Source organism: Calypte anna, chromosome 2 (genome assembly GCF_003957555.1).
Source record: "Calypte anna isolate BGI_N300 chromosome 2, bCalAnn1_v1.p, whole genome shotgun sequence".
Lineage (NCBI taxonomy): Eukaryota > Metazoa > Chordata > Aves > Apodiformes > Trochilidae > Calypte > Calypte anna.
The window spans coordinates 11,548,651-11,569,822 of NC_044245.1; the positions used below are offsets into that span (position 1 = coordinate 11,548,651).

Genomic DNA, 21,172 nt, shown 5'->3' on the forward strand with positions numbered 1-21,172 from the left:
GACTTGAGCAAGAGAAGTGCATAGTTCTTTCATATTTTGTCCAGTCTTTCATATTTCTTCTGCTGTAGGAGTAAGAAGTAGAGACATTTTGGGATTCTTATTTTATACATGCATGGATTTGAGGGTGTGAACTATGACCTGCAAGTGTGTGTACATGTCCACATTTTGTGTGCTGTGGAAAGCCAGCAGCGTTTTGCAGGGGAGAGGAGAGGCTCAGTGTTGGGCTGGCTGTGTCACTGAAGGAGATACAGGCACAGAAGTAGTGTCCTTGTGGGCCCCAGGGCACAAGAGGGTCCTCCAATCCCACTTCTGCAGCTGGTAGGAACCAGAGCATCTCTCAGTCCTTACTGGTGTGAAAATTTCTGAGGGTCCAAGACAGAATGTAGTGCTGAACCTTCCTAATGTTTATTGCATTTGCATCCTCAAAGAGGACCTGAACTCTATATCCTTGGTTTTTTACCTGAATGTGTATGCTTGTGTGTGTGTGGATGTATCTGTGTGCACACCTGTGTATGTATGTGTGTGCATATGCCAATTTTCCTTCAAACATTTCTCTGTTCCTTAACAGCAACTGCAGAGACTTTAATCAGCAGAAACATTAACCTTGCACTGACCTTCTGATAAGCAAAGGTATTAGCTGCTCTGGTGTCCAGTCTTAGTGTGTGAGAGGGAGATGGAGAGAGGTTTAATTTGGCTCATTGTATGTATGGGTTTGCTGTCACAAAATATCTAAATTCTCATAGGGCAGTGATGTCTGTGCTGACACAAAGGGCTTAATACAGGCTATGATTAATACTTAGAAGATGTTAAATGACACAATTTCCCCCCCAAAACAGCTGTTCATTTTCAAAATTATTTTGCTGATGATTCTGTTGCTTTTTCACAAGTGTAGACAGTGTACATTACAGAGGAAAATGGAAGTCGAGGTGTAACTGATGAACTTTAGGCCTAAAGAATTTGATTTAATTCTGAAATCTGTGCCACTGAGGAGCTAAACTCACTTCAGCTGCATTGTGAGACTGGTAGAAATTGTGAGTGTAAAAGCTAATACTCTGTTAGGGTGGGTTATATGAGGATACACAGAGAACAAACTTTAAATTTGTACATATAAATGCATAGCTTTCTTAAAGCCAGAAGGAATCACCAAGATCTAGCTTGACCTCCTTTATAATACAGTCACAGAATGTCACCTCATAATTCCCTGCCTGCGCCAAATAACATGAGTATTCATGCTGGAAGTGTTTGTGCTTAAATTCAGTAAGGGTGTATGTATGATACCAGGCTGTTTATCCTGCAATCTCAACACAGCCACAGAGCCCAAATAATGCATACCAAGCATCAAATTCTCTCAGACTTGTGGTGATAGTAATAAAAATTGCTAAATGCCTTTGAATAACAAAAAAATCTGATTAAGCCACTCTCTGCTTATGGCTATCCTGTGAGCAAGAAAGAACATAAATTGTTAGATACATGATTTATGGAATATTATTCATTTTCCTGAGTAACTCTCTCCTTTCTTGGGTCTTTGATATTCTGATACTAATATCCTTTGCAAATAATGCAAAATTATGTATATTTTAGCAGCTACTGGCTAGGTTCTCAAGAGGAAACATTCTCTAATAGCCCAGTGCTCCTGGGGGGTTTTTACAAGCAATAAAATCCAAAATTGACGAGACATATTTTTTTTGTCAAATCTGTTACATAAACGTGAATTTCAGCTCTAGAGTTTTTTTTTTTCTCATTGTGAGACAAGTCCAGATGATGTGCAAGCAGATTCCTGCATCCTGCAGGCACTTGAAGTGTCAATTGTCTACGTGGTAGAGCAAATATTTGGAGTCTGAAGTGTGGCACAAAAATCATCTGCTCATCTCTTCAGTGGGGGTGGGAGAAGGGAAAGGGCCCTCATGCAGCAAACTGCTTGTCCACTGAACTCCTTTCCTTCCTGTACTTGTTATGGCCAGAGGCAAAGAAGGCAGAAAACAGCCCCATATATGCTGAATAAACCTATTTTCCCCCCTTAGAGGCTAGGTTAATAAGGACAAAAATTGATCATAGATCATATTTTAAGTGGTAAATTGAATTTTGAGATAAATTTTAATGAAGATGCTCTATCCAAACATTTTCTCACCAACGTTTGCCAAGCTCTACACAAAATTTATAATATCTAAAAACCTCCAGCAATGTTGTCCCTGGTGACCAGCCCTGAGTGTATTGTCTTATTTTCTGCCATGCAATACATTTTTTCTTTAATGTTTTCTGCATCATTGGTGCTTTATTTTCACTAGCACAGTGATTACTAAACTAGAACTTGTGAATCCCGCTGCAGTCATGTCACAAACTTATGTAATTAGGAGCCTGGTGGAAATAAAATTTAAATAAAATGTGACCATGAGAAAAGAAGGAAGGGAAAGACATGACCTCTAACGGCAGCCAGGGTTGGGAACATCTCTAAACTGCCTTGGGCAGTGTCTCCAGAAGTTTTCAGACCCTTCACTATGGTACATGCCATGGCAATGTCCCCAGCACTGTACAGATTCCAATTGCCTTTCCCTTTTGAATGGGAAGCTCTTTTACATTCAACTCCCTCTCTTTACTTATTAACTTTGAATTTTTCCCCTCAAAATCTCTGTTTGGGCCCTTTATCTGGTTTCCAGGCACTGGACCTGCCCACACCAGACCCACATGATAATTCTATGATAATTTCCCATGTCTATTCTTCCCCTTTTTTAGGAATGACCATTCCCTCTGCCTTGAAACTCTAAGACTTCATCAATTTCTGAATCTACATGTTTACTTGATTTCTCTTTATTTTACAATTCAGCATTTGGTACCAGAGCTCTTAAGCTGACTAAGGAGCCCATGGTGCTTGGATGTGTCATGTTTTGTGGTGGTACAGAGGGGAGTTTTCCTGTGCCAGCTGACAGCAGATCTGCTGTCATGGGAGAAACATGGGAATAGTAAATTTGCAAGAAGACACAGTAGGAAAAGCCAACTGGATTGGGGACTATTGATCCACTGTAAAATAAAACCATAAACTGAACTACAGGAACTCTATGGCTTTTGGGAACTTTAACTGAGGTACTGGCACAGGCTTGCATTGCTCTCCGCACAGCAACCCTTCAGCTGCATGCAGGGCTCTTTGCTCTGCAAAATGCTCTTGCCATGCAGTGCAAGATGTAAATATCCAAATTTTTAAAGCATTTGCAGTGCCACATCACTACCACTTCCTACAAATGTAACTTTTCCCATCCCTTTTCTTAGCCTCACAGTTTTTAACTGTCCCTGCTGAGTGTAATAATTTGCTTTCAGAGCAAGGAATAATGATTACTGATATATTTTTTATTTTATTGGGTTTTTTTGTCTAGGAAAATCCTATGCCTATTTGAGTTACAGTGAAAATAAGTACTAAGAATGGCAATAATTTATATGATATTGCAAGAATAGTATCAAAGATGAGATCTGCATGATCTTTTTTATTTTGGAGAAACATTGTGGTAGATTCTTCTCTTCACAGACCTCAATGCTCTTTAGATGTGTAGCAACAAGGGAAGGATTCACTGGAAGTGCTTAGCAGATGTGCTTGGAAAAAACCCAAATTCTGAGGCTGGGCATTGCATTCAGCAGACCCATCAATAGCAAATGTAATACTGTTTGCAAAGCTAATGTTTAGTTCACTGGGTAATGACATTCAAAACCACAGAGAGCACGATATTTCCATCCTCTAGCTGAAATTTGTTTAGCTTTTTGAGTCCATATGAGTCTGAATTTGGAAAACCCAATTGTATCTAAAAAGAGTACAGGAGATCCACTGGAAACAGCTTGGGTTTTCTGTTATCTCTTTATGAACACATGAAAACATTATAGCAGAAGTTGCTCTTTATCCTTCATGCAAACACAACAGTTGTGACGATTACACTTAGCAAAGGGTGGATTTTTTGAGTCTGTCAGTGTTACCATTTGCTGGTTCACTCACACGTTTTCTGCCAAAATGCCAGGCTTTGCTAAGCCTACAGACTCATTTAACTTCAGTAGGTCATCTGGTTAAAGATAAGAGCAGAATTTATGCACTTGCATTAAACAAAAGCCTTATGCTTTTTTTAAACACTATGTTTATATTGGCATTTAATAATTTGGCCTGATTCTTGGCTGATTTTATTCAACTCAATTCTCAGCTGATATTTCAGCAGAGAATTTGGCCATAAAATATACATCTTTATAGATGTAATGTATTTTACATGTTAAGCTGCATCTATCACTAATGCATGTAAAATATAAATATAATTATGAACATAAATATACATGCACATATAGATATATACTAACAATATAAGTATGCATCCAAACACATACTGTTTTCAGTTTCCAGCCATCATGTGCTGTTGGTTAGTGCTGTTAATTTAGAATGGCAAATATGTTTACATTCTATCTGCTGCCATGGAATAATTGTGAAAGATTTAGTGAACAGCAGTTATTCTGCTTAGAAGTATACATTGGATTTACAGGAAAGAGCAGAAAGGCATACAAGGGGCTGTGACATGAGAGTTCAGCAATGACTTTCAAAACAGTAGAAATACTCCTAGCAGCTTTTAGGGCATTTAATCCAACAGGGTGCAGAAGAGCTATGTTTATCTCCATGATGGTTGGTTTGCAAGTTTTGGGGTAAATGATCCAATAAGAGCAGAGTGGATGTATTTTACTTCCACACTGAAATTCTATTGGCAAAAATACTGCAAAGACAGTTTATATTTTTGTCACACTGTAAAAAGCAACTAACGACCCATGGAGAATTTGGGAAAATGTCCTATTTACATTCCATCCTATTTATATGGTCTCTTTTTGCATACAAAGGAGGTTTTTGTTTCCACAGGGTCTGTCAGCACCTGCTAGATGTTCCTCCCCAGTAGCCGTAGTCCTCTGTGGCATCAAAATTCATTTGCACATGTAAAGAGTTTTGCACTGTATATTCATCAGGTACCTGGCAATTTTGTCTGTGCAGGACATGGTGATGAGCTGCTCCCCCAGCAACACCCCGTCCCACGTCTGAGCTGCGTTGTGGCACCGGACGGGTATGGTTCCTTCTCCAGACTCAATCTTTGTTCGGAGGTGTCCACGGTATTTTTTCACTATGTGCTTGCTGCTGTTCACTGGGAAAAACAAACACAGGAATGGAAATAATTGAGTTTTCAGAAAGAAACTGAGAGGCCGTGTTGATGTATCTTGCATTTGCAGAGCCACCTGTGGAGGTCCTTTAAACTGGATGCAAAATTGAATGAGATTACAGCCAAAGAAAGCAGCACAATGGCAAAAAGTATGTGCTCCCTGGCATGGATGTCTTTTCCTGTCCATTAAAAATTTCACCCAGCACACACTTAGCTCATATTCCCTTTGATATTTAAGAAGTACAACAGTGCTCTGCTGTTTTTTTTGTTTTGGTTTGTTTTTTTAAAGAAACTGTACAATTTCTTGTTTCTAACCCTTGTTTATGAGACTGAGCTGTGCCAGGGAAATATCTGGAAAACCTCAGTTCAATGAGTGTGATCAAAGACTCACCTGCCTGACCTAATGCAGTCCAATACTCTAGCGTGATATTCAGTAGCATTTTCTGAATAATTTCACAACTAAGGTTCTGGTTTGTTATGGAATTTCACTGAAAACTATCAAAAGCTGACATTTTAAGATTTAGATCAAAAGCAAATAAAAACTTGGTAGTTATTAATGCTTGCTTAAATTCTTTCTATATTCTCCCTGAAGGGAGGTACCCTCCTGCCTTGTCTCATACTGGTATCTTTTATGTCTTTGCCATCCATCACTTCAGTGATATTAAATATCTGAGTGCACGGCAGCTGCTGCTGGGGTGGTGCAGGGCAATCAGCTAAGACACTTGTCCTGCCCTGCAGTGAACTTCACTCAGTCCTGCAGATATGCAGGAAGTGCAAGAGATAATGAGTTTTATAAAGTACTTCACTTTCATTTTTATGAAAAGAGAAAATCTGAAGTCCATTATCAAAATCACTTTTATATTGCTGTTCTTTCACAAGAACAAGGAAATTCTCTGGGTTTGCTCACTGCCTTACCCTCAGGAGATTTCACTGTAGAACTCTGCCATGAAGCAGACCTTTCACAATTTCCCTCCAGCACAAAGGAAGATATAAAAGATGGTACGTGATGGTGTTTGCTTCAAGGAAATGAGTGCTGCTTCTACACATATGACACTTTGCCCATCTTCCAGATGTTTTGTGTATTTTCCATGGCCTGCCCTGCAGCTGGACCAGAATCTGCCTGTGAAGGTGATGGTCCTCAGCAGGTTATGGGCCTGCCTGGGTTCCTGGCTCTGAGGAACACAGAGGTGACCCAGGTTGCAGTGCTGATCGAATCCTGTCCATGAGCAGCTGCTCTGTGCAAGCTCCATAGCCACTTACTCTCTCCCTCTCATTTTTAGCATCTTTGTTTTCATGACCACTGTCTGTGCTGCGAGCTCTTGGGGAAGCAATTGATTGACTTTTGGCTTGCTGACAATGGATGGGTTACAAAAAGAGAATGGGAAAATAATCACTTTGGCCACAGGGATTAGCAGAGGCAGCAAATATATGTAGAACAGTAGAATCAATGTGACTGCCAGCAGGTGGGTGGCTTGAGCCCCCTCCGATCCTTGCCTCTTGGCTTTCATCTTGTTTTTTTTAAAATTTTAAGATGAGGATCTGTATGCCAGCACTGGGCTGGACCAGGTATCAATTGGATCAGCTGGCCACGGTCAAAATCAGTTCCATCCAAACACAGGTTCCATCATATCCAAATATTTGCAAATAATGGAGGGTTTGTTTATGCAGCTTTAGGAACTTGAATTTGAGGAAGAGTGGGTTATTGAACTGTCAACCCCCTCAGCAGCAATCTCCCCATGGGGGTCAGGGGTCCTGTGTCACAGAGCTCCTGACAAACTGCATTATGCTGCAACACTACAGACTTGGAATATTGTGGATTCTTAAACTTTGAGTTCTGAGGGAAACTGGCAAAAACCCAATAGACAGACAAAAATTCAATAAGCAAAAATGCAAAAGTCGCAGAAATGTCTCAGATTTCAGACCCTCTCCCTCCAAATTGCTGGGATTTGCAACACCCATTTTCATCGGTCATGTGTACTGGGTCCTTTTTACATACCTGTCTGGCATGCCTCCTGAAGTATTGACCAAGGAGTGTTTTTTGGATGGTATTAGCTCTCTGGGAACTGGACTGTATTTTTCTTGGGACTCATGGGGAAACGTTTAAAAAAATTTTAAGCAGTGGTGAGCAGGATTTTTTATTAGTAAATCACAGAATCATGGAGAATATATTGCAGAATTCAGACAAAAAAAGGATGAAAAGTGATCACTTCTGCTTAGCAAACACATCTAACTGAGTAACAGCAAGAAATATATAGCAAAAACACTGAGAACAGATAGCACAGCAGAGCTAGAGCTCTGCCAGGGAAGCAGTGAACAGTGACTCAAGAGGCTATTGATCTTTCAGCTGGTAGAAAGTTTGACTTTAAGCAAATCAGTTCTCTTTTTCTAAGCTGTCCTGCAGGTATAATGAACATAATGGTGCTTCCCTCTTCTGCATATTCGTTTAAAGGCAGTGGTTAAAAACACTTTATGAAAAACAGATGCTATTCTTTCAGCAGAGATCTACCACAGGAGTCCACCTGCTGGAACACCCCCAGGAAAAATTTCAAAATTTATTGTTTCTTTCTCTATTTTTTTTCAGATGCATATTTTCTCTTGCTACAGCTTTCTTTCCCCATTTCTCACCTATCTCTCTGTTCCTCTCACTTTCTCAGCTCCTGCTCTGATTTTACCCACCAGTGCATTTTTCCCCTGAATTACTCTTTCAGGCAGGTCACCATGCTGATAAGCCTACATTTTGCACATGTGCAAAGGGACATGGAACTGCTAGGGAATTTTGGTGAGATGAGCAGCCCATCATTTATGTGACTTTGATTTCATTATGTAAATATTACCTTGTGAGGGGCAAAGCATCCAACAATGCTGACAGAGATAAGGGGAAGAAAATCAGCAGCCCTGAAAACAAGTTGAGCATTTGGAGAATTTAAAGCAGAGGCCAACAATTTGAGAAGAAAGTGATCTAAAACACTTCTGTGAGTTTGGAGGAGGGCTCTGCTTACTTGATTTTTTAATCAATTTGATCTTCTCAGTTTCCCTAAGGACTAGAGGGAAAGTACTGTATGTCTGGCTGTTATTACATTGTCTCATCCCTGGTTCACAAGTCAAAGAAACTGATTAATAAAATGTTTAAAGCATTTAGGAAGCGTGTACAAGTGCACAGATCATCACAGTTTCCAAATGCTCACATTAACTCAGCCCTCATGCCAAACTTTGCTCTCCATAATGCACACCCTGCCCAGGGTGCAGCCAAGCAGATGGCATTAGCTGATAGGATTCAGGCAGCTGTGGCCAGGGTATGCTCACCCTGGGACACACTTCCACAGCATTGATAAGGGGTTTTAGCTGCTCAACTGCTATTAAATTCAATGGATAAGGTGTGACTAAAACTCTGTGCTGTACTGCCTGTCTCAGGCTGCTCACGTTGCTGGGAGAGCTGGCACACATGCTCTGGAAGATGATTTCTAGAATTTATGAAAAATACTAATAACCAATAGATGAGGATACTTTCAGATTGCCCACAATTAAATAAATCCAGTTAGCACTTTTTCAGCTTGTTGTTAAGTTGTGCAGGAGGACGTAAATACTGAACAAAGAAAAGATGAGGCACCGTTGTTTTTGCACTGAGCCTGCAGACAGACTCTAACACATGAGCTGCTTGCCAGCAGTAAAAAATGCAGTCCACTTGCTGGCACAGACTGCTATGGATCATTTTTAAAGCAGTCTCATAAATATATTTATTTATGCAACTAAAAGTCACAAACTACAGCCTACTGCTGGTTCTGGCCGTTCAGTATGATCAAAGCCTCAGTAACTGGAGCATTTCTGATCTTTGCTGAGCTGCTTCTCCAACTGCTTAATCTCAGCTAATTGCAGGGGAGAATGTATCTGAGGATGCCACTTCAACCAGAACAAAATGTCAATTCGTACTGGAATTGGAAAGGACAAATTTAAAAATCATTTGGAGTGGATTTATGATGTGAGCTACACTCAGATGTAGAAATTACTCCTGACAGTTCCAAAGATAAAAAGGTGCTGTATTATTAATTATCGGATTAGAAATTTAGCTAGTTGCCTTGTATTTAAAATCAGTGAAGCCTACTGATTTCAAGGCTTGCCCCTTATTTTCATATTTTCTCCAGGAGCAGTTGTAGCTCAAATGGTAATGAAAAATGACACTCCATACTTATTATTTAGTTGAAGAGTGAAGAGGAAATGGATAGTGATTAAATAGAATCACACGAGTAAGGCTGTGTCTGAAATTTTGCATGACTGCCTCAGAGGTTCATTTTCTATTTCCCTGCTTCACTGGAGGCTGTTCTCTCCTCGTGAGGGAAGCAGTAAAACAGCCTTTCTTGCATTTTGTCAGTGCCAGACCCCCATACATCAGCGGGGTTTGTAAAGCTTCCTTAGAGTGGCTTGAAACAAAGGGGTGGAAAGAGAAGCGTTAACATCTGCCTGTCTGTGTATTTTGATGGTTATTAGAGATGCACTTTCCCCAAGCAGCTGCTGAGTAAATGCACAATACTACTATTTCTAGATGTGTTGAAGTGAACATCACAGCACACTGAAGGCTTTGGATATGTCTCTTTTGCTGAATAGATAAATCTCTGCTGTGTTGTGCTTTTGTGACCAGCAGACAGAGAGGCTAAAATTAAACATCCCACCTTTTGAAAGCAAGAAACTTAAGTGACATTCAGAAAGAAGACTGGATTTAGGGAAAAAGAATATGGTAGTTTTCACCACACTGAGGGCTAAGCAGGGAAAAGCAGTGGTCTTGACTGAGGCTCTAAAGAGCTGCCTCTGCAGTGAGTGCAGGGATGCATCCTCCCAAGAAGGGAACACAAGAACCTACCTTGTATGGATGAAAAGTATGTCGAGTGCCTTGAAGCCAAATATGCTTTTAAAATGTAGACCAGGAGACCTACTGCATCTGAATGCAACTCCTGAGGAGTTCTTCTGCTCAGTCCAGAGCCATTTGGCACCTATCACATCATGGCTGAGTTCAGTTCAGATCTGGGTCATGGACCTTACCATTGAGCCAGATATACAATATATATAGAATATAGAATATATATAGAATATAAAGCTTATCTGAGAATGTTAAAAGACCTTGGACACTTGGTAATATATGGAAGTGAAATTAACAGATGAAATTGCAATCTTTGCCTTTTACTCAATATGTGACGTTTAATCCATAAGAGGAAACAGTGATGGGAAAAACTTGAAAGTTTGAGTCTGAAAGAAGAGAAAGGAAATTACTCCATTATTTGCCCTTCTGTTTTAAGTATAGATGAACATTTTGTAGAATAACATGAAATCTGTTGAATGCTTACCCTTGGGAGAGGTGCTAGCATACCTTTGTGCAACTATCTGATGAAGTGGAGAGTGGCATCTTAACACAGGATGCCCTTAACACAGATGCCACTTTACTGGAGGGTGGCTAATGTGACACCCTACTAGAGGAAGGGCTGGAAGGAGGATCTGAGGAACTACAAGCCTGTCAGCCTGACCTTGGTACCAGGAAAGATCACAGAGAGGATCAACAGAATCACAGAATCAGCAGGAATGGAAAGGGCCTTGGAGATCATCAAGTCCAACCCTTGACCCACCAACTGCATGGCTACCAGTCCATGGCACTGAGTTACCACATGAGTGAATCACCTGGAGTGAGCTCTCATGACAAAGTATAAGGCAGCCAAGGGATAAGGGCAAGTCAGTATGGGTTTATGAAAAGGATGACTTGATTAATGAACCTGATCTTTCTGCGACCACGTGACCAGCCTTCTGGATGAGGGGAAGGCTGTGGACATTGTCTACCTGGACTTTGATAAGAACTTTGACACTGTCTCCCAGAGTATTCTCCAGTATTCTCCTGGAGAAGCTGGTGAACCATGGCATAGACAAGTGTACTCTTCACTGGGGTAAAATTGGCTGGATGGCTGTGCCCAGAGAGTTATGATTAATGGGGTTAAATCTAGTTGGTGGCCAGTCACCAGTAGCATCCCTCAGGGCTCACTTTAGGGGCCAGACTTGTTTTATATCTTTATCAATGATCTTGACAAGAAGATTGATTGTGCCCTTAGCAAATTTGCAAACAACACCAAATTGGGTGGGATTGTTTATCTGCTTGAGGGTAGGAAGGCTCTACAGAGGGACCTGGGCAGGCTGGATTGATGGGCCAAGGCCAATTGTATGAGGTTCAATAAGGCCAAGTGCCAGGTTCTGCATTTCAGTCACAGCAACCCCAGGCAACTCTAGAGGCTTGTGGAAGACTGGCTGGAAAGTTGCCCAGCAGAAAAGGACCTGGGGGTTCTGGTGGATAGACATGAGCAGCAGTGTGCCCAGGTGGCCAAGAAGGCCAACAGCATCCTGGCTTGTATCAGGAATGGCCTGGCCAGCAGTATTAAGGAAGTGATCATGCCCCTGTACTCAGCACTGGTGAAACTTCATCTTGAATGGTGTGTTCCGTTCTGGGCCCCTCACTACTGGGATGCTGGAACATGTCCAGAGGAGAGTTACCAAACTGGTGAGAGGCCCAGAGAAGTCTTACAAAGAGCAGCTGAGGGAACTGGATATGTTTAGTTTGGAAAAGAAGAGACTGAGGGGAGACCACATTGCCCTCTACAACTCCCTGAAAGGAAGCTGTAGGCAGTGGGTGTTGGCCTCTTCTCCCAAGTGAATAATGACAGGACCAGAACAAATGGTCTGAAGCTGTACCAGTGGAAGCTTAGATTAGGTATTAGGAATAATTTCTTTACTGAAAGAGTGGTCAGGCACTGGAACATCCTGCTCAGGGAGGTGGTAGAGTCACCATCCCTGGAGGTACTTAAGAAATGTGTAGATGCGGCACTCCAGGGCATGCTCTAGTGTCTGAGATTTTTTTTTTTTTTTGCATATTATTTGGTGGAGTGTGTGCCATGTTTGTATTCTTTGGGGCTGTTTTTTGGTGGGATTTTTTGTGTGTGTATGGTTGGTTTCGGTGGTCTTAAATGTCCTTTTCCAACCATGACTGTTCTGTGATTCTGTGATTTTGCTGTTGGGCTAACTTCTAAGTAAGTCTATGTCTCTCAACAAGCATTAATCCCTTGGGACAAAAAAAAAAAAAATCTTTGATAAATAGATCAAAATACATACCCTAAAATCTATTTTTTACTAATGTCTGTCTTTGAGGAAACCCTGTGCTCAAAATATGAGTAGTTAGTTAAAATTATCTTTAAAACAATTTGTTGGCAATAAAGTCATGCACTGTTTCATCTGAGAATTATAATGAACTGTTACAGGCAAAGAGAAATGGGCAGCACTGGGATCAGGCACCAGGAGGTCCTTGATGCCACCTACAAACCGAGGTTACAGCCTCCAGCCTGCTCTGCAGTAGAAGTGCCTGAGTATGTTGAAGCCAGAAGTATGGGATTTAAAAGTGGAATTAAGATTCCATGTATGTGGCAATCAAGGAAGGTAAATCTCAAACACCTCAAGATTATTACTTTTAATTACTAATTGCTCCCCTCATCTAAAATCAGATGTGCAATGTTGTTCTGCAAGTGCAGGTGTCCGCACAAAGTGAAGTCTGGAGACCTGGCTAAGGGCTGTGCTGGCACGGCAAACCTTGTCACAGAGAAAACTTCTGCCTCTGAAGCCTTCATGAGTTTTGTCACCAGCCATAGACACACCTGCTGGTCTCCAGCAATGATCATCTCATCTTTGACAGTGTGGGAGTGGTGCTGATGCCTGGGTCAGCAGAGGAACAGAGGCAGGGAGGGCAGTGGCTGGAGGCTGAGTGCAGAGACAGAGATGCCCCATCAGTCAGAGGTCAGTGGGGACCAGCTGTTCACCTATGTCCTCAGCTACACATCATTGTGTCTTCTTCCTTTTTTTTTTTTTTTTAATGAAAAAAGGTTTATTTTAAAGCTAGGCTTTATCTTTTAAATGTACTTTGTGTGAAAAATTGTCAACATCACTGGAATTGCCAATTTGGTGACAACTCTCTCCCCTGTCATCTTTTAACCTAAAAGTTTACACAGACATAAAAGGAATAACATCTTAACCATAACTTTCTGTCTTTTATAAACAAAACGTGCTGTTCAGTACCTGGCTCGGGGATTCTTTTTGTTGTTTGGAAACCGAAATCTTCAAGTGTGATTTAAGTGAAATGTTGTGAAAGAAGTCAGAACAACATGAAAACAGAAAATGAACCTTGTGAAATATAAACAACAGAAACCTGTCAATAATATTTACAGATATTCAGGCCCTCTGTGGTTGGGATAAGTCCAGAGAGGCTGTGGTTCTGTTCTATCACCAGACATAACCTAGTTCAACTTCATATTTTGGAGCTGTATATGGAAGTACTGAGTACACCCCTATGATCTCTGGCTGGAGAAATCCAATTAAGATCCTCAGGAATTGGTCCCAATTGGCCTTAAAAACCTGTGCATTGTAATTATTAAATTATTTGGAATAATGATATAATAGTGCTTAGAATATATACTGCTTTTCATTTTAATAACCTGCTCTCAGCATTAATTACCCTTCCTCAAAGTTGTGACAGCTGAGTACCTTTTATGGCCATTTTATAGGTATGGAAATAGAAATGACCAGAGTGAGGTGAGTTGCTCAAGGCTAGCTAGAGAAATACCAGCAGAGTCACGGATAGGATGAAAATGTTTGTCACTCTTCCTACAGATTTCTCTCTTCATAAGACTCCAAGAAAAACTCTACAGGAGTCTGAGGACTTTCAGAAGTCTCACAGAGATCTTAAGCTGACTCGTAGTTGCCTGACAAGCTTTATAAAACTCAGTTTATGAGCTTAACCCGTGACTTCCACTGACTGGAAGGGCAAATTAGACCAAATTAGATCCCAGTGGGTTTAGGTTTTGCCCACAGGCATTTTTTTCCAACTATGTTTTGATCTATTCCACTCAAAATATATGCCCTAATCAGGTGCATATCTCTAGCAGGGTACTGAATGTTGGAGGTGGAACCAGGGCAGCTGTGTCCTGGAGCATTTGGTCTCTTTATCCCTCCAGCAGAGGACCTTGGAGAACCTCTGACTTCATTATTTCTTGGGCTGGACAAATTTGGGGACAAATAGATGACGCTGAAATTTTCTACTACTATTCTGAAAGCTCCTCAGCCATGGCCTTTTGCTGATTAATGTTGCCTTTTTATCACATCTGAACATTCTGTCCAAATGCAGTGTTTTACAAAGCGGCAAAACCCATAACAAAGCAGAATCAATAAATACAGTGCAATTCCCTTGGGCGACTCCAGCATTCTGTAACATTAGGATCTGATTATAGCTGTGGCAACTTGTTTTCCCGAATCCTAACACATTTTGCTTTACATGAAAGCTTATCAAAGCTGTGGCCAATGCTGGCTTTAAGCAACCCATATTTTCCAGCATATTCTTTCTCTTTACCCAGATAGACACACACTGTGCTAACACACCCTTCTAAAAAATCTTATTTTCTACTTTAAAACTCGCCCTGAAACAACAAAAGCCAAGTAAGAAAAAGCAGCCAAGAATATCACAAGGAAAAGGAATTGAGACATTTTCAATGCAATCAAAGGCAAAGAGTTTTCTCATGATGTATCAGTTCTGACAATGTTTTATAACAGAGACTAAAGAAAGGCAGATGTCTAGCTTAGCTGATAGTGAAATCATTGAAGCCCTAATCCAGGACTTGTGAGACACAGGTTCAAGTTTTTCTTAGAGTCTAAGTGGCCTTTAATGAAAAACCTCATTCTCAATTTACCATGGAATGGAATGAAATAGGGTGTTTTCTACCCTTTGTTACTGTGCTGCTGACCAGGAGATATGAAAAATACAAGATGTGATCCCAGTTTCACACTATTATTTTAATAATAAAAAAAAAATCCTGGGAAGTTTTGATTTCTTTTCACCCAGTCAGTACTTTGAGACCTGAAAGTTGCCCATGAAGTGAAGTGGTTATACACAAGTCAGCTTTAGCAAAACTCCACTAAAAATCTATCTACCCAGCCTGGTGGAGATTAATAATGAAATGTGAAGAAATAGCAAGCTTTCACAGGTTGATTGATTGGCTCTGAAAGCTTTAGGACTTCCAATATAGCAAAACAAGAGCCTCTTTTGGAGATGCATTCTGGGGTGCACAATAATGGCAGCAATAAAACCATGAGTGCTTTCACCAGGACACTAGTTTCTTGTCAGTTTTAGGGGCTAGAGCTGACCCTGGAGACAGGCAAAAGGTTGAGCATGAGAGGCTGTGTAGAGCATCAGACTTCTCTTTTGGATTACCAAAGCAATGGGATTTCCAGTAGCCCACACAGACCATGCATTTGCATACCCTCTGGCACTGCTGCTTTGTCTGAGCAATGGGTCTATCTGAGCATGAAGATGCAGCATCATCTACAGCTTTTCTTTCAGGTGGCACCAGAAGGGCTGCAGGGTTCACAGCAGTGGCTTTGGGCAGCCCCCATCTCTACTTGTTCTCTCTCACATGTGTCTTTCCTACATCCCCTCCCTTCCCTGCAGGCCTGGATGAGCCCAGAGTGAGTAGGAGATGCTGGGGGAGGAAAAGCTTCTTGCAGTGCTGGAGATGGTGCAAATCAGTGCCTGCAGGTTCTGTGTGGGTGATGTACATTGGAAGAAAAAGAGAGGCACCACTCATCCCAAAGCTTTCCAGGATCCCCCCACTCCTAACAGGCCTTTTGTTTCATCTCACCCACTTGCCCATCAAAGCCCATCACAGACCCCTTCCCACCCAAACTTTCCTATCCTCACTGCAGTCCTCTTGTCCTTCTCAGACATGTCCTTTTCCTGAAATCCCTTTGCTCACCTTCCCCCAAAGAAGACAGGTCCCTCACAGCCCCAGAATGGGCTTTATATTGGGTGTTAGGAAAAAAAATCTCTGAACTGGTTACACACAGTGCCATGTCCACACCTGGGAAGCCTGGATTTAAACCAGGCCACTCCTCAGACCTGCAGTGTGTGGGGGGGACAGAGAATATTTCACCTGCCATGTGCTCTGCTGACATCTTTGTCCATCCCGATCAGGGGCACACTTCACCTCTGCTCCCAGATAATGTGTGAAAATGATGGAGAGCATGAACCAGAGGGAGGAGACAGTGCTGTGACCCTGCCTTCCCTATCAAGTTTACTTCAGCTGCACTCTGCAACAGCATTCCAGTAGCCTGGGAGGTTTGAGATAGGAAACAGGTCAATTATATGCAAAACTGGTGACTGCTAACAGACCTGAGCAGGGACATAAACTCCTTGACAGACCAACTTTTAGCTAACTGTAGAAAGTCTTTGCGTTTCCTCTGTGTAAACCTGGGTAAGTTGAGGCTATGTCAGTGGTACTCACAGGAAACGGACATTGCCTCAACAGGGCTTCATCTCAAAAGAGACTGAAAAAGGGTTCTGTGCTCACACCCCAGATCCAAAACTTTTGGATCCCTCCCAGTCCAGTCTCAATGAAGCAAAAGGACAATATCTTCTCACCTTCTTTAATAACCAGGTCCCTAGCCCCTGAAGTAATCCAACAACATCATGCTGTGTCTGCAAATTCTGCAGCATCCTTTCCATGACAAAGCAATCCAGGCTGATCACAATAATTCATCCACTGCTAGGATTATTTCCCCAGAGGCATTGTTCAGTGTTGCAGCCTATGGTGCCGCATCCATTTTTTTCTTTTGTGTTACTTCTGAGTATGGTTCTCTATGATAATTTTGTTCTGAGGTCCCCCAGGGTATTGTTCTGCTCAGTCATATGAAAAATAGGAAAATAATGCACCTTCATCCCTGTTCCACAGATGGGTCATTCATCAGCATAAAATCAACTACACAACCTAGCTGTTCCATGCACTGAGTAGCTACAAATCTCCAATATGGTCTCTCAAGCTGCAGCAGGCCAGTAGCTGTGATGGAGTGATTTGATACCTGGAAGCACTTGTACAAGAGGAATGGAAAATGGTATCATAGAATCATAGATTCACAGAATGGCTTAGTTTGGAATGGACCTTAGAGATCATCTACTCCAACCTCCCTGCCATGGCCAGGGATGCCTCTCAACTAGACAGGGCTGCTCAAAGCCACATCCAACCTGGCCTTGAACACCTCAGGGAGGAGGCATCTACAGCTTCCCTGGACAAACTGTTTCAGAGTCGCACCATCCTTTTTCATAAGATCTAGTCTAAACCTACTCTCCTTCAGTTTAAAACTATTTCCCTTATCCTATTACTGGACATTCTTGTGAAAAGTCCCCCTCCAGCCCTCCTGTAGGTCCTCTTCAGGCATTGGAAGGCAGTTGTGAATTGCCCTCAGTCTTCTCTTCTTCAGGATAAACAATCCCAGTTCCCTGAATCATCTCTGTGGCCCTCCTCTGGAGCTGTTCCAACAGGCCTTCAGGTGTCTAAGCCCAAGAGATGACCAATGGTTACCCTCCATTTTTGTAAAAAGGGCAGTATACTAATTTGTTAGGATCTGCATTTTCTTGTAGTTACAGATATCAAATTCATTTTCATATTACAATGATTTTAGGTGGTTCTTAAAATGCTTTTCCTCCCTTATCATCTACCCACAAGAACAGAATTTGTCCATTTAAACAAAACATGGGATTGGCAGATGAAAGTTACAGGTTTCTTCCTTTTGCAGACCCATTAAATTCACTAAGCCCAGTGCTTTTTTGGGGTATATTAGCCCAGCCAGTGCCATAAGCATCCTCACTGTAACTGGATCCTCATCCCTGCAGGACCCTGAATGTAGAGCTTTGGGGTTCAGAGTCTCCTGATAGTCACAGATCATTTTGTCCATCTCTAGGAGATAGACAGTCTCCTTAGATGGTTTCTTTTTGAATCTGGCCCTCTCCAGCCACTCCCTATCTGCTCAGGATATGACTTCTAGGAGTCTCTCTATTCTGAGATCATGTACTGATGCAATCTGGGTCAGGCCCATCAGAACACAGACGGTGTAGGCATCTGAACATTTAGTGGTGTGACAAGGGCAACCTTTCATGGAAGCCTCAGATTTGCAGGGTAACAGAACATGTTACCTAAGAATGGGGTGAAAATTCAGCAGCCAGAGTCACAAGCAGAGAAAGCACAAGTTTGCAGAGTGAAAGTACACTTGAAGTAGAGAGCAAACTTGTCTTTCTGGGTACTCTTTTGTTCCCCACCTTCTCTGAAAACTGCAGGGCACATCTTCCCCCTACCACTTCACCTACCAAGGCAATGATCCAGCTCACTTGGTTGCAAGTGGATCCTGTTTAGATGAGAGCTCTGTCAAATGTGTGTGCATGAAAGCTTCAGCACAGCTGTAGGTTAATAGACAAGCAGGAGGAAGACCCCATGTGGAGCAGATGCAATGGTGTGTTTCAGACCTAAAGGGAGTGTGGGATAAACAGGAGCTGGGCTATCAAGGAGTCAATGGTACAAGGCAATACAGCATGTTAGCAAGAGATAGAAAAGCAGCCCAGGGGAGAAGAACAGAGAGAAGCCCTGGGACAGATTCTTTTTGTCTCTTTGGCAGTCCATGTAGTTAAAAAAAGAGAGAGTGCATCTCTAGAAGAAAGATGGACGATGAGGTAAAATCCTGCCAGAGAAGGAGGGGGGGAAAGTGGAGGATTTACTAGCTCATTTTTTTTTAAGCAATTCATTTTGCTTTTCAAGAGGCTCTTAGAAAAAAAAGCCAATGACTCAAGAAGCCCTAAATTAACTAGGAAGGCACTTTAGCAAATCAAGGGATTGATTATTTTGTGGTTTGCCCTAGATTCAGGAGAAAGTATAAAAAATGCAACAAATATTACAGGGCTAGATGCCCCCATGGATGCAGCTCCAACTCATGAACTACAGAATGTGTAATGGAAAACAGAATCATAGAGTGGGTTGGCTTGGAAGGGGCCTTTAAAGGTCATCTAGTCCAACCTCCTTGCAGTGAACAGGAACATCATCAACTAGACCAGGCTGCTCAGAGCCCAGTCCAACCTGACCCTGAATGTTTCTAGGGATGGACCACCTACCCCATCTCTCAGAAATCTGTCCCAGTGTTTCACCACCTTCATTGTAATATATGTCTTCCTTATATAAATCTACCCTCTTTTAGTTTAAAACCATCACCCCTTCTTCTGCCTCCAAAAGTTTGTCCCCATCTTTCTTATAAACCCCCTTTAAATATTGAAAAGCCACAATAAGCTCTTCCTGGAGCCTTTTCTTCTCCAGACTGAACAACCCCAACTCTCCCAGTCTTTCCTCAGAGGTGAGATGCTCCATCCGTCTCATCATTTTTATGTCCCTCTGGACTCACTCCAATAAGACCAATATCTTTCCTGTGCTGAAAACTCCAGAACTGGAAGCAGTAATTCAGGTGGGGTCTCACCAGAGCTCCCTTGAAACATCCAGGAAACCCACATTAATTTGGTACTGCCCTCAGGAGAAGTCAGCAATCCAGGCATACCTTGGACAAGTGTAAAAAAAGGGAGAAGGTACCAGAAAAGATGCTCCCAGGTCGCTGACCTACAGCACTGAATTGAATCAGGGGCTGAAACTAAGTGTGTGAGGGAGTAGCGAGGACACTGGAAACATGCTGCCTCTTCACCATCTAGATGTGTTACAGTCTTTTGGGTGACCTTGAAAAATGAAGAAAGAGTCTTGAGGAGGAGACTGGCTGGAGAGAATGAGCTAGGACAAATCCATAAAAAATCTCACAGCTATCTGAAAGCCCTCTGGCACTTCCCAGCCTCTTATCTCTGAAACACCACTGACCCTGCCTGGCCTCCTCTTGCTGTCACCCACTCCTGCATCTCTCCCTTCAGCCTCCTCCTCTACTCTCTTGGATTGTACTTTCCTCTTCTAAAGCTTCAATTGCACTTGAATTCCGCCCATGAGCTCTTCCAGCCTCCTGACCCACAGATCCTAAAAGAGAGCTAGAAATCCCCCCCGTGCACAGACCAGGCTGGTCCAGCTGGATTTTGCCTCTCTTTTAGAGATGCCTAAGGATGCATCAACAAACAAGTCAGCTCACCTCTGATCCAAGAAGGGCATAATGGCAGACCAAAGACAGATTTTAATTTTTGTCCCTAACCTCTTACTTTCCTGCATGAACCTGGCATGGGTGAAGGCTCCCTGGACCCTCTCCTCTGCATTGCAGCTGTTCCCATGAGCCGCAGTAAGGTTGGACTTTTACACACACCACTAACTTGGTACCCTGCACTGTCCAGGAAAATGTACACTGGGTTTCAAGTGCATCCTACTTTATCCCCTCCCTTACCAGAACAAAGCTCATAAGAAGGAAATGTGAGGCCTCCCTGAGGGTGCTGGGAAGGCACGGTGGATAATAGGAAATTTTTGGAAGGAGATTTGAGAAATGGATTTTACTCACTCCCTATATTGATAAAGGCTTATCATATTCCTTCGCAAAGCCAGAACCACATGGTGAGACACCGTTTTTAAATGTTAATGCATCTTTAGAGAATAATCAGTACCGTTTGATGGCTTGTGCTGGCTCTAGGAGAGGCTTCTTTGTTGTTTAAGAAATGAAACAGCATTCATCTGGAGTTTCTTGTCATTACGGGATGAAAGAAAGGTTATTTCTTTAGTAAAAAAAAAAGTAAAAATGGTGAAGATCTGAATGATAAACATTATAAAATACTTATCTTCTCAGATGTCTCTGAGATAATGTGTGCTAAAAGGAAATGCTTATCTCACTGAAGGAGAGCTTTTGGCAACATAGCTTTTTGTACAGTGCTAAATTATTTTAAAAGAACAGGACAAAGAGTGACCTTGGGTGGACTACACAGCCCTTTCTGCCTCAGCTTCTGCACTGGGACAATAAATATTGTAATAACCAACCTGAAAAGTATTTTTGTGACTACCTACAATTGTGATATGTGTTGCATTATTATATATGTTGAAACACAGCTTTCTGTTGTACTGTTATCTAAAGAAGTATTTCCTCATTAGCTCACAGATTTATGTGTCTTTTTTTAAGCAACCTATGAGCCAAGTAAGGTTCAGCTCCAGGGCTGAGTTCAGCTGCAGATC

At 42.0% G+C, this 21,172-nt stretch overlaps 1 protein-coding gene across 1 annotated transcript in view; it reads right to left on the reverse strand.

The window, feature by feature from the left end:
• The window catches only part of ADARB2 (adenosine deaminase RNA specific B2 (inactive)), a 308,555-nt gene that overhangs the window by 17,548 nt on the left and 269,835 nt on the right, over positions 1-21,172 (reverse strand). Inside the window, exon 7 of the mRNA XM_030445535.1 lies at positions 4,976-5,144. Coding sequence (XP_030301395.1) covers positions 4,976-5,144 — 169 coding nt within the window. The remainder of the gene's footprint in view (positions 1-4,975; positions 5,145-21,172) is intronic.